Raw genomic sequence first — 14,790 nt, forward strand, 5'->3', positions numbered from 1 at the left:
AGAGCGACAGAGAGGAAGAGAGAGCATGTGGGAGCGTCTGAGAGCGACAGAGAGGAAGAGAGAGTGCCTGAGAGCGCCTGAGAGTAACAGAGGGAGAAAGAGTGAGAGAGAGAGAATCAATTAGAGAGAAAGAGAGAGAAGAGAGAATAAGAGAGCAAGATATTGGGGCAGACCGAGCATTAGTGATGAGTGAGACAGAGTGAGACAGAGAGAGAGAGAGAGAGAGAGAGAGAGAGAGAGAGAAAGGTGAGATAAAGAGAAAACATGAGGAAGAAAGAGCAAGAGAGAGAAACGAGAAGGACAGGCCGAGCATGAGTGATAGGCCGAGCAGCAGTGCGAGTGTGTAGTGAGAAAGAGCAAGACGGAGAGAAACAGGCAGAGAGGCAGACAGAGTGAGAGAGAGAGAGAGAGAGAGAGAGAGAGAGAGAGAGAGAGAGAAAGAGAGAGAGAGAAAGAGAGAGAGAGGGAGGAGAAAAGAGCAAGCATGAGTGAGCGAGCGAGCAGCTCGGGCGGAAGTGTTGGAGCAGCAGCAGCATCGGTATCTTTAATAGGGAGAGCAGAGGCGTGAAGCTGGCAGGCAGTAGGCCAATGATAAGGTTTAATAGGTTGCGCTGAAAAACAGCAGAAAATAATAAGGTCTGATGGAGTGAAACACCAGAGGAGTGCTGAGAGAGGGAGAGAGCGAGGGAGAGCGAGGGAGGGTAATGCATGGAGACGCACTGTAGCTACACTCGTTTGGCTGTCTGTTCTCCTTTACTTTGCCATTCATCATTCATCACCCCTTCTTCCCCTCCTCCTCATCCTGCACTCTTCCGAGCTTCTCCCTCCTTCCTTCTCTGCCCAAAGACTGAGTCATTTGCACTTCTCTCTACTTCTTTTCGATCGCCCCCTCTCACACATAAACATCTCTCTCGCACGTGCACTCTCTCTCTCTCTCTCTCTCTCTCTCTCTCTCTCTCTCTCTCTCTCTCACTCTCTATCCTTCAACCTTGCTATTCCCCCACTACTACCACTCACAACTCACTATCTACTACTGTCTCGTGCTCGCCCTCTTTCTTTTTCTCACTTCCTGTATTGCTTACCCTCACAGCCTCTTTCTCCTCTTGCTCTCCGCGCTCTCTGTCACTCTCCTCCTCTCTCTCGGCGCTAGACGCTGGCATGTCTTCACTGGCCTCTCCTCCCATCACTCTCCACTGCCCAGCTCGCTCCAGCCGCAGATGGATCCACTAGCTAAGAACACTATTACGCACCGCACGGCATGAATGGGCCGGATTCAATTTAGATATGGAGCCTGACTGATCATCTGTTGCATGAGAAAAGTTCACACGCCATTGTGTACACAAAAACACAAACACAAACACAAACACACACACACTGTGTTGTACACCAACAAGCTAAACTTTACAGCTGGCTCCCCATACGCTGCCATTCGCTCACTCATTTTCCTTCATTCTTCATCATTCTCACCCCTTCATCCTTAGCTTTCTCGTCTGACTATCGATCACCCTCTCCCTGCTTCTGCACCAGAGGTTGATGATTTTCCTGCTTTGGTGAATGCAGTTGCTGTTTTTTAGCAACATGTCGGCTAAATATGTCATTTTTTCTAAGAGGAACTTGCAGAAACTTTCTAATAGAAACTGTCAGTGAGTGTGAGTGTAAGAAACCACATCAGGTCTCCCAAACAGACCATAAATATGCATTTATTGAATATTTTAGGTTTGGTCTATAGTAGTAAGTTTGTGATTTCCTGATTGGGGCAAGAAATGCTCAGACAAGCCTATTTACCACCCTGTTATTCTGCCTCAGAGTGAAACCCTGATTTTCCTTTTAGTGCCCATGAAAAAAAATATGTTTAAATTATGTTTTACAACACACAACATAGCTGACAATAGCATCCTTTCTATGTCCTCTCAGCACAGTGTGCAGTTAGACAGTTGAAGCTTTTTGCCTAGCACGGATAACATCTCGCATCTCGGGTTTCCTGGCTTCCTCACATGGCAAGGTGCTTTTGAGTTTACTTTCGGTTGTGTGGTTAGAGTCAGTCTAAGGGTAGCCTAGGACTACCCACTGGGTTCCCTGGCTTTATCTTTCACCCTTGCTGAGTTAGAGTTACCCTTCCGCTGCAGACATCCCACTCTGCATACACACTACAGATTTCAGGGAGGTAGCCTCACCATGTCAAACACTATATATATATGCAAATTAGCTCCCCAGACAAAACACTAGTCATCTTTTGTGTGGTAGGAATTTAAAGTGACACAAAAGATGGGAGTGCAGAGAGTGTCTCGTTGCACAATGTGGAAAATGAGCCGCAAAGCAAATGTTAATGCTTGGCAAAAAGAAGTGATTGTAAAGGCCATAGTGTGAAGGAAGTAGCTGAATCTATAGATGCATTGATGGTACAGTCAAACAGGTCTATCAGTAGTGGCAGAAATCCCAGTCTACAGGACATCCTTGTCATTGCAAGAATTTTTGAGCAGTAGTGAGCAAAGGCCTTTTACTTGCCACTCTCCTCCATATGTTGATGGTACACAGTTCCCTGTGGAGTGCTCTTCCAGAAATTGGTTGGAAATTGGACCTATGTTTACTTCTAGAAGCAGTTCTTGCCTGGAAGCGGCCTCATCGCAAAGAACATCAATAGAGCAAACCAATCAGATTTCTAATAGGCGGACAAGTGATTGCTCATGAACACCTCGAGCAATGAGTTAAGAATCCATGCATTTAATTAAGCGCTGCATGAGGTATGCCTCATGCCCTCAGTAAGGCCTACTTTCCTGCTAAGTATAGAAATCACATTGACTCTGTGGTGATTCAGAGCTGTAGCGGACAGCATTCAGAAGACAGGAAGCGGGGGAAGGCGTGAAGTGAAGTGAAGGCTGTCAGACAATGTGGATGCAATACTGTATTGTTTGGACCAGCAAGTCTTGATAGCAGGGAAAATACATTAACGCTTAAAAAAAAGTGAAGTCGTCCCATCTGATTCAGACCCCATTACGCCCATGCCGATTATATAATGGCCTGACCGCAATTGTCTGAACCGACTTCAATTATATGCCACAGTTGTTAGATTTCACGATCATCTGTTATTCATAACATCAAACAGAATGTGAATTAGCTGTGAAGTTAGCTTCCTTAAATTTGCAGTGGAGGCACAAGGTTAATGTAGAGAAAAAGTAATGGAAGCTTATCAGCATTATACCAGCTGCAACTGCCTTAATCAGCACCATCTCACTCTCTCTCTTGCTTTCTTTATATATATATATATATATATATATATATATATATATATATATATATATATATAATTGCACCCATTGCTGACACAGCAAGCACTGTAAAGAAGTACTGCAGATAGTATAGGAGCAGACAAACATGAACCCGTTGGCACCATGCTGCCCAATGACAGGCATGGACTAGAGGGGTATAAAGCCCCCCCAGCATTGAGCTGTGTAGCAGTGGAACTGTGTTCTCTGGAATGATGGTTGATGGATGGCATCCAATACTTTTGGGATAAGCAAACAATGCTCCAGAATCTAGTAGAAGCCTTCCCTGGACAGTAGAGACAGTGAATGATTGAGCAGGTGTCTCAATACTTTTGTCCATTTAGTCCGTGTCTTTAATTGTGTGTGAGGTTAGAATGGAAATACATCAGGATCCTGTTTTTATCAATTTCAGGCATGCCCCTGAACCATCCGCTGCGCTCCCGTGCTCATTGTCACCAGCATATTGCTCACTGGCCCCGCCCAGCACTCTATGCTGCTCTATGCTGTCGTTTGCGTTTTTTTGGCCCTTGTCTGTACTCTGACTCTGACTTTTGGGCTCCGCCTCGCTGTTTGTTTACTACCGGTTGTGATTTTTCGGAAAGCTTTGCCTGAATTCCATTAAAAATGGTTATCTGCAATTGCATCCAATCCTTCCTCATTCAAAACATGGCAGTAACTCAGCTACAACTGCATTTCAACAAACCTCACTCTGTGGAGACTGTGTTTTATTCTGGCTCGCTCTCACTGCGAGTTATTTCAGAACACTTTATAATGAATAAATGGGCCTTCTGCATTCTAACAGTGTTTATTTGCCTGTTAGGGATGTAATGCAATGCCAATATCAGTAAATATGTGAATAAGAGCTGCTTTTTCTGGGTGCTTTTTTTTGTGTGATTGGGACAGTTTGTGTAAAAATATGGACTGCATCCCAATTGCGTACACTTATTCACTAATACTATAGTGTAGACTTTATGCTAATCTAATGTGCGGGTTTTGCAAGTTAGTACACAACATTTAGATGTACTGAATATACTGACCCATTTCAATTTACATTAGTGCAGTTTTTCCTCCAGCTACCATTGCCTTCACGCCTAAATCATTATCTGTCATTATTTTTTCATATAATAATTGTTTCAGGCCGTTCCAGATGTGAGCAGCACCTCCCATTCCCTTTTTTTATATCGCGGGGTAATAGTGTCCATCGTAACCCCACATTTAAAAAATGACTGATGTATATCCGGCCAAAGTACATTCAACTTTTTTATGCATCAAACATTTCTAATTTTTTCAGAATTTGGCAGAACCAACCGATCCACCTGTTCCTAAGAATTAACCACGTCTCCTCTGATCCATGCAAAGCCAGATACCACCTCTTTTTTCAAACTTCCGACATGCTCAGAGGATAGCGCCGGGTCCCCAGCTCTGCCACACCAGCTAACAGACATGTTTACAACACCTCTTTAAGAGTAATGGAGTCAGAAGGCACCATCCACCCACCCACCTGGAGAGAGCACTGTGCTCACTCAGGCACTGGCTGCTGATGGCAAAGCAGCATGGCTCAGGATTCAAACTTGCGACTCTCGGGCCATTGTGACAGTGCAATAGACCGCTGAGCCACTCGTAGCCCTGCTTTGACACTATACTACATTCTTCACTCTGAAAAACCTGTTAGTATTAGTAATTATTACGCAATTGGGACGCACCCACGCCTTTATTTCCAGTAAGGCAGCTCAGTAAGGCAGTGTTTTAGAGTAAAAACTTTACTGAAGCATTAAACAGGTTATGTATATCTGCATTCTTGAGCGTATCTGTTTAGCGTATTAGGTCTTAGCACTTACAGTGGGTTACATCCCTAGTGTCTGTCTGTATGTCTGTGTCTTATCACACTCTCATTAGGCATATATTATAACAGTGGCAACAACAGACAATTACATCATTAATCACAATCATTTCATGGTTGTGACAGGACTAATTCTCAGAGCTACAAGACTGTAACATGATCTGGATCTTTACCAATCATACAGATCATACAACCACACACACACACACACACACACACATACACAGAGGGGTGCATAATCCCCACAGAAGCAAAACATCATCAAACAGATCAAGAGCAGAGCGCCTCTCTTGAAGCTATGCAGAACACGTAGGCAGACATGGGTGAGTTCATTAGAGCTGTAAATGTGTACACCCCATTGTAATTACTCTCTGAAATGAATGACAAATAAGGCTTTACTGCATAATGAGCACCTTCGTTAACCCCCGACATACCACGACTCGCACACTGTCTGCTAAGACCACGGCCGTACAGAGGAGGCTGCACCCCATGGACTCTCTTTAATGGCCTGGGCCTCGCAGACACACACGCACACACACACAGATATATATATATATATATATATATATATATATATATATATATATACATGCACACACTCACTGAGACATTTTATTTGTCCTCGCTATTTTCTTTTTGACTCCTTGTTTAGTGAAGCAAATCTCCCCTGAGTACCGGATTGTTTCAGTCTTCAAACTTTTATATTAAAAACACTAAATCTTCGCTGAGGGGGCCAGTACTCTGGGTAACACTCTCTCTCCCTCCTATGCGCTCTCTCTTGAATAAATAAACACATAAACTTTTGTTATCTCCGTCTGTCTCTGTCTATCTGAAATTGAGTCTTTCCTGTCTGGTCCTATCTCTGAGGAACAGTGTTCAGCTCTGTTTAAAGAAATGCAGGATGAGCTGTGAATGCACGAACTGTTAGTCCTAGATATTACTGGCGGCTAACCGTAGCTGCCATTTGGCTACCCTACTGTATAGGGTTCATCCTGCATCTCATCCATACATTGCATTGCATTAATATAACCTCCTTATTTCTATACTTAATGCCCATCATATCAGCTCCACTTTCCATATAGGAGCACACTACACTGTAGTAGTCCATCTGCAGTAGCATATTTTTGTTAGCCTCCTTTATCCTGTTCCTTCTTTAATGGTCAGGACCCCATAAGAAGTGGTGGTGTGTTAGTGTGCTGGTACGAGTGGATCAGACACAGCAGTGCTGCTGGAGTTTTTAAACACTGTGTCCGCTCACTGTTTATGAGACAGAAGCTCTGTATCTGTTGCTGCACAATTTCTGTTGGTCATCCTCTAGTCCTTCAGTAGTGCTTACAGGATGCTGGCCACAGGCTAGATATTTCTGGTTTTACAGTAAGAAACTTTTACCGTAAGAATGTGCCTGGAGGTACCGTACAGAGCAGTGGGATAGCTTCAATAAAAGCAATACATCAAGCTGTTTTACCATATTAGAAAACAGGGATTTTTAATTTAGCAAAATAATGAGCTCAGGGTCTAATGTATTAAACACTGTTGTAATAAACTCTCTTAGATTCAAGCATTTCACAACCAGAAGTACCTGAATTGCTGGCTGATGCACTCATGTATTTCTCTGACGCTAAGCGGTAAGTAAGAGGTGGCTTACCTATAGCCATGAAGTCCTCCAGCTCCCAGGGCTGCAGCTGAGCCAGGGGTCCGCTGTAGAGCAGCAGGCCATCTGCCACCTCCGTGATGAACTCTAGTGAGAGGTGGCTCTCAAAACACGGCCTTATTGGGGGAAACCAAGCATAGCCGTTGCCATGGAAACTGTGCTTGGTCTGTTGGCATTCGGGTCCCTCGAACTGCGCTGGGCACTGACATCTAGGGCATACACAGACACATATACACAGAGAGAACATCAGAAAAAATCACAGAAACATTCAAAGTGGAAATTCGTGGAAATATGGACATGGCAGCCCGTGTAAGGACTCGTGGGAGCGCTAAACTGGCCTGAGGTCATATATCAGTCTCTGCAGACTAGAACAGTGTCCTTTTGCTCGAATGCACAGTCAGAAATCATGACCTCAAAAACACTGCAGTGCTGAAGTGCAAAAAAAAAACCTCACATGCAAACATGTCTGCATGCTAACAACTATGCTGAGTGCCTGACAATACACTACCATGTGCATACATGTATAGTAGGAGTGTAGACTCCTGATAGGATTTTTTAATGAAGTATTTAGAAAGAAAACAAGGTGTGGTTAGTGATGGGATGGGAAAGGTAATGGGACACACAAGTAAGTGGTGGGAACAGTGATGGGGCACAAAAGTATGGGGTGGGGTTGATGACGGCATGGCGGTCTGGGGTCAGGTTTGTGATAAGACACACAAATCAGGTAGAGATGGTGATAGAACACACAAGTGTGGGGTGGGAATGGTGATAAGACATGGGGATGGGATGCTAATGGGACACATGAGTATTGAATAGGAATGGTGATAAGATGAATGATTATTGGGTGGGGTTGTTGTGGAACATGCAGGTATGGGGTGGAGCTGGTGTGGGGCATGGAGGCTTGGGGTTTGTTGTTGGTGCAACACTTGAGTATGGGCTGGGGATAGTAAGCATGAGGTGGGAATAGTGATGGGACTAAGGTATGATTATAAGGTGGGGTTGGTGATAGCATGGCGGTCTGGGGTTGAGTTTGTGATAAGACAGACAAGTCAGGTGGAGATGGTGATGGGACAAACAAGCATGGGATGGGGATGGTGATGGGACACATGTGTATGGGGTAGGGTTTGTGATAGGACATGGGAGGTATAATGTGGTGCTGGGGATGGGATGCTAACGGGACACATGAGTATCGAATAGGAATGGTGATAAGATGAATGATTATGGGGTGGGGTTGGTGTGGAACATGCAAGTATGGCGAGGGACATTGTGGAACTGGTAGGTATGGGGTGGGGAACATTGTGGGACATACAGGTAAAGGGCGAGGTTGAGGATTGGACATAGGTAAGATAAAGGATGAGGTTGGGGTGGAACGTGTGGGTATGGAGTGGGGTTGATGTGGGATATGGTGGTATGGGGTAGGGACAGCGTGGTTTATGCAGGTATGGGGTAGGGACAGTGTGGGACATGCAGGAAGTGGGGATGGTGTCCCAATGCAACTCTCCAGCGGGGATAGTGACAAACAATGTGGCTGTGGGGTGGGGACTATGATGGGTAATGTGAGGAATGGTGCCAGGACAGTGATGAAGAAAGTGACCCTGCTGAACTATATGTATGGGGTGACGCATATGGATGTTGTCTGGGACAACAGGGATGGGGACAGAATTTAATCCCAGTGCAACTCAAAAACAACTGCAGGAACATTGAAAACTGCCTGAAAATCATATTTTGAGTTCACACTCCCTTGAATATCATCATAATTCCAAAATTGATACAGTTGAATCGCCGCACTCAGATCAACGCATCCTAATCCATCAAAGCAGGTTTGCAAGCCTGCTGCACGTACACTTGTATGCAGGTAGGGAACTGCTAGTCTACAGTTATCTCTTATTGCTTTTGACTCCCCTTTCCATGCTGAGTCCACCTGTTGCACACACACACATACTAAACACAGCGCACACACTCACACACACTGTATCATCCACTAAAAGGCATCAGTCACAATTGCTTTCCTTTGATTCGCGGCTGAAACCACTGCTATTTTCTCAGCTCCTCTGCCTTTATGTCGCTTCGGTGAATATAATCATAGTTTTTGAAAAATGCATGAATCTTGCCTTTCTCCTTCTTTTCTTTCACCCCTCCCTCTCTCTCGCTCTCTCTCTCATTTTTCTCAATCTCTTACACTTGGTAGCTTCTACATATGCAAGCATGTCAGCCTCTTTTTCTCTTCTCCTTATCATCCTCTCTGTCTCTCTTTTTCACTCTCTCTCTCTCTCTCTCTGTCTCTCTCTCTGTCTCTCTCTCTCTCTCTGTCTCTCTTTCTGTCTCTCTCTCTCTCTTCGCCGCAGGCCTCTGATTTTGTGATTGAAAGGCAAATGATGTTGTGAGATGACAGCGTCTCGGCACGTCTGACAGACGCAGGATCCGAACGTTGCTCAGGCAGGATCGGCACGTCCAATAACAGAAGAGCGCGCGCCATGCTGTCTGCGGCGGCGTCGCCTGCTAATCAAAGCCAGGCCCGTGTTTACTAAAACAACACACCATGGCGGGAGACGAGCTGGATGATACAGCGACGCGAGAGGACGTGTTTATAGTAATGATCAACATGGAAGGAGAGGGAGGAGGAAATCACCCCGGCGCCTTGTGCCAGGCAGGGCTGGGGCTCTTCAGTGGGGAGAGACTTTCAGAAAACCGCTCCCACTTCCAGCCAATTAAAGCCAGCAGACGCTTTTATGGCACTGAATAATACCACGGAGAACGAGATTCACTTCAGGAGCCGAGGAGAGCTCTGCGAAATTTTGGTCCAATTAAAGTCGTTTGAAGGAGAGGACAAACCATGAGCTGAAAGAGCGAGCGCCACAAAAGCGAGGAGGCAGATGCAATCGAACCACCAGCGGCCCTCCGACAAAGCCAGCTGTCTAACACACAAGAATAATGACAGTGTGATAGACTTACAGCGCACTCGGAATTGATTCGCAAACAGACGGCTTAAGACAGTGCGAGAAGATTGGCGGCAAAACCAGAGATATGCCGTACAGTATGCGTCTTTATTGCAGAGCTGGGGCGGCTCGGATTTGTTCATGCGTTCCAGTCGTTTACAAAACATTCATCACACTCACGACAGGCGATGCGAGTCTGTGACGGAATTCTAATGGGCACCAGCAAAGAAATTTACCGTGATAATATTGCCGTTATTGCATTCGTAATACGAGGACATTGATTAATGTCCGTCTTCTGAAGAAACCCAATCCAGATCGTTTTCCAGTCCAGTGCAGCAAATTTTCTCCCCAGACACATATCTAGGCCGCGAGAGGGGGCCGGCCCGCTCGCAATAAGGCGACATTTCACCCTCCGATCGATACAATAAGGCAGGAATTGTCTGGAGGACCTTTTAAGCTAAGGTTTCACAAAAAGCCACAAGCAGTCTATGTCACCGGACCCCATGTTTTGGCGTAGGGTTTGAGTTGCAGTACAGGTCGTTGGATCTGGTCCTGGTTAGCCTTTTTGGCTGCCTGTAACTCATGTGTGCATGTGGACGGATGGTTAAGAGGCTGAAGGTTGAAAGTTTAGGCATGAGACTGTACGACCAAGTGATGGAAGCAATATGAGAGGAACTGGACCATCAAAGAAATTCAATTCTAGGCAGAAATGAAGATGTGGAGAAGGCGGAAGACAGGAAAGATGATTATAAGGAGGGCATGCCAAGTTTTTGTTTCAGCGATTTGCTCCAGTTGCTGGAATATGAAGCTGCACACATGGTGTGTGTGGTACAGGGGTGCACAAGAGACAGATGAAGCCGACAGCCTGAGGGGAGCAAGAATAAGAGAGAGAGAGAAAGAAAAGAAAAAGAAAGACATTGCTATTATTATTATGTGCTGTTGGTGGTATTGTTCTCTCAACTGTAGATACACTGCTTTGTCCTTCGGTCCAATCATGCCAATAAAACTGCCTTGAACAAGAACTTGAGGCAGAGAGGACAGATAGCCGAGAATAAGAAGCACAGGCCTCTGTCGCGAGAGATAGCGGGCTAGACTGAGCGAGACGGCTGCCGAAATGTCATTGAATCTTTTCACTTTCACCTTCTGAAGAAACACAAGACCCTGATAAGCATCGGCCATGTTGGGTACGGTCACAGGTTTAATAGATTCAGTTCAAAATGTCACAACATCGACTACAAGCCTAGCAGCCCCCCATAATTTTCCCAACCTGATAATCAGAAGTCTGTGCCAGGGGTGTGCGGCGTGCAGGGTCATCAGCACAAGTCACCTCTAATCCTGATGCGTCCGTTTTAAACGAGCGGCTGGGAGCAGGCTTAGAAAGCTAATATGGCCTCTGCAATTCCAGAAACTTCACTTTCGTTCGTTTCACTGAGAGAATCCAAGCCTCTTTTGCCCTCATTAAAGCCACGATGGCCTACAAACACGGCCTCGCTCCTGCTGGCTCGTTTCTTCATCTTAGCCTTGCTTTGTTCATTTCCTGCTTGCATGAGTACTGCTGTTTTTTAACAGGTGAGAAGACCAATGTAATCTCCTGTCTGCCCTTCATTCTTTCTTAAGCCCTGTATCTACATGCTGTTCCTGGAATCTTGAGTGCCATCACTCGCCGGGTGTTCGGGGCGAGTCTGGGCTGCATATCTTAAGATCTCTTGCTCAAAAAACAGCTGTGATAAATGCAGGCCGCCTGTGCTGTCACCAAACGCTAACACAGGCCTCTGTTGGTTATCTCCCTCGGTGAAGCTTGTGCTTGGGCTTGCGCTGCACGTGGCATCGGGGCAGACGAGGGTGGAGTGGAGGAGTGAGGGTCTATCTGAAGTGCTCTGTGCGCTGGGTGAATGTGCTCCACAGGGAAAGCGCTGCTACTGCTTTATCCGGTTAGCTGTGACAGCGCGTGGGCTGCCGGCTGATGCCACTCCATGAAACCTCAGAAAGTGCCTACATGGCTAATCAGCCAGTGCCATTTAATCAGCCGGCAGCATGGGGGAGGAAGTGGCTTAGTGGGATAGGCACCGCCGCGAGAAGCTGAGGGCCGCTGGTTCTAATCTCAAGAGATTCTCAGCATGTTCGTGCATGTGTGTGTCTGCTCAATGCCCAAGGACTGTGCTAATAGTCTGGAGGATTGCTCCGATCGCTGCTGGGGTGCCTCCGAGCAAGGAACCTGACCCCGATCTGCTCCAGGAAAGCGATAGCCGGGCACTAGTTTCTCCTGTACTCTTTACTGCAGCACAGCGGTGATGTAAAAGAGCAACATCATCCAATCACCCTGTTGTGATTAAATAAAGATTCTGACCTGACTTCTTCGATTTCAAGGGTTCTGCGCCTCCTAAAACCTTAGTCAGGGTTTTCAGAGCAGCTTAGCTTTGAGGAAAAATGTTGCAGGATGTTGTTCTCTTAAAATACAAGCAGTTCTAAATGCAAGAAGGAATGGTCAGCTACGAGCGTCAATTTCACGAATGTACAAATCCTTAGCATTTATAGGCATGTGTGTGTCCACTCAGGGCCCAAGGACCATTGTAATAGTTTGGAGTATTGCTCCAATCGCTGCTGGGGTGCCTGCGAGCAAGGAACCTGACCCAGCTCCAGGAAAGCCGCAGACTGTCATTAGTTTCTCCTGTAGCTTTTACTGCAGCACATTAGTGATGTAAAAGAGCAACATCGTCCAATCGCCCTGTTGTGATTAAATAAAGATTGTGACCTGACTTCTTCGATTTGAAGGCTTCTGCACCATTTAAAGCCTCAGTCAGGGATTTCAGAGCAGCTTGGCCGACCCCAAGGGATTGCAGGATGTCGTTCTCTTAATATACACACAGACTTCTGAATGCAGGACACAATGGTCAGCTATGAGCGTCTATTTATCCCCCTTACAATTTCGTCCATGTATCTTATCAGCTTCTTTCTGGTCAGCTTTGTGGTGGGTCAGGGATAGCTTCTGGACAGGGCTCCAGTCCATCATAGGGTTCTAGGATTAGTCTGTTCTCTGCTTTTCACATATGCTGCTGTATCTCCAGAAACTCAACATGAGGCTCATAATAGAAATAGCCTGCCCAATTGGTCACTGGGTCACTGGTAGCTGTGTGTGTCTTACGAGTCTCTGACAGCTCACTGCATTGCCCTCCCTCTCATGTACGACTGAGCAGGCCCTTTTATGCTGTTCACCTGGGCTCGTTAGACTGAATGGTCGAAGGTGAGTGACATCAGGGCGGTGTAGGGTGGCTGACCCATGGCTCTTTCCCGCTACACTGTGTTATAGAAATACCCACAGCAGTCAAGTCAATCAACTCAGAGATGATTTATTTGTCATTCGAAGACATTCTGGAGTTAGTTGAGGAATACTAGGAATACTACTAACTAACTAACTAAACTAAAGGTTTACATTATAGGTCAATGGGTTGACATTATGTTAATATAGATATCCTCTGGTAGTCTGTACTGGAACACATTTTTAAAGTAACTACAAACTCCGGTTATGAGTTATAAGAGTGAGGAATGGTGGCAAATCTGCTGGCAGGTTCATGAACGTAAAGAGTAATTCTAAGCTTTTTAACATTATTCTCTAGTTTGTAAACAGAAGAGTCAAACCTGTCCTCTGTACCTCTATTCTGCTGCATAATGAGGTCCAAAATTTGCATTTACAAAACAACAGCGGTAAAAGACACACTGCTTTGGAGGGAATGTGCCATAAGTTTGATGTAAACAGTAGTGGCACTACAAATCACTGATAGCGGATTTAATGAGCAAATCATGCGATTTCAGCATGTGCTGCCACACGTCTGCGCAAACAACCTGAAAGAGGGAAACTCTAACAAGTGGAAGTGTCAGTGCACTTTCAGCTTTTTAATCACAACACGTGAGTTACAAATCTCCGATACTGCATTTGAACTACACTTAGCTGAGGCATCCTTGCCATTGAAACGTCTTGGCACTGTGTGTGTGTGTGTGGCCCTAGAAAAGTAATTTAAATTCATCCCCAACAAGCCAATGTATGTCAAGGAAAGGCTGAAAGCTTGGATTAGCGCTGGGTTAGCAACACAAAGAGCTGTGGACCTCACTGCCAGCGAGCCCCATTACACGCTTGCTACGTCCGGCAGCTCTAAAATCCACGGCTTTACTTGCTCCTTTTAATTAAACTACTGAGAACTAAATTAACTTCTATCCATTTTTAGAGGTGATTAAAACGCAGAGCTGATGACATATGTTGGAATAGGATTCAGAGACACGCCGTTTTGCATATCTTTTAGAAACTACCACATGAACAGATGGGGGAAAAAAGAGCAAGACGCAGAGTACAACAACAGATCCAGATTGCTGATGAATATGAAGAAAGACTTTTCTTTCATTGGCATTCCAGTGGCATCCATCTTTTTTTGATTGTGTGATCAACTGTTTAATCAGTCAGATGAGACATGCGGGTACCACTGCCATCTCTATCAGATCAGGGCATCAGAATGTGTGTATGTGGGTGTGCATATTGTCGATGCCATTTCACATTCTATTTAATTATACCTACTTTTGAAACATCAGCAGTAGGTGATTATTTCATGATGAATAGGCTCACTTAAGACGCCTGACTATGAGATACCTAAAATGTTCTATGGCACCTTAAGTGTTATTATGGTATTAATTACTTTATAAAGTACTTTTCTCAGCTAAAAGGTAACATTTTCTTTGTGGCGTTCCACAGGGTTTCGTTCTCGGCCCCCTTCTGTTCTGCCTATATATGCTGCTATCTGTCTGTAAATGTTGCAGAACGCTCAGATAAAATGCACAGCCGATGCAGTTAACTGGATTAATGGAAACTGCTAGGGTTTCTACCAGTGTTAACTGAGAGAGAACAAAGAAAGTGTGTGTTTATCAAATTTTCCCTTTTTTCTCCCAATTTGGTACTGCTAATTAACCCACCCATTCATATCTCCCCCTAGCACTAGTACTAGCAATGCTCCCAGGAGGTTCTAAGGATCTAACACATGTCTCCTCCGAAATGCAAAGTCAGCCACCTCCTCTTTTCAAACTGCAGCCAACATGCTCGGACAAAAGTGCTGGGTC

At 45.3% G+C, this 14,790-nt stretch overlaps 1 protein-coding gene across 2 annotated transcripts in view; it reads right to left on the reverse strand.

Annotated features, from left to right (window-relative positions):
• LOC140548220 (neural-cadherin) overlaps positions 1–14,790 on the reverse strand; it is a 343,076-nt gene that overhangs the window by 77,025 nt on the left and 251,261 nt on the right. For both annotated transcript variants that reach the window (XM_072671671.1, XM_072671672.1), the window contains exon 23: positions 6,749–6,963. In XM_072671671.1, the coding sequence (XP_072527772.1) occupies positions 6,749–6,963 (215 nt within the window). The remainder of the gene's footprint in view (positions 1–6,748; positions 6,964–14,790) is intronic.

Source organism: Salminus brasiliensis, chromosome 25 (genome assembly GCF_030463535.1).
Source record: "Salminus brasiliensis chromosome 25, fSalBra1.hap2, whole genome shotgun sequence".
Classification (NCBI taxonomy): domain Eukaryota; kingdom Metazoa; phylum Chordata; class Actinopteri; order Characiformes; family Bryconidae; genus Salminus; species Salminus brasiliensis.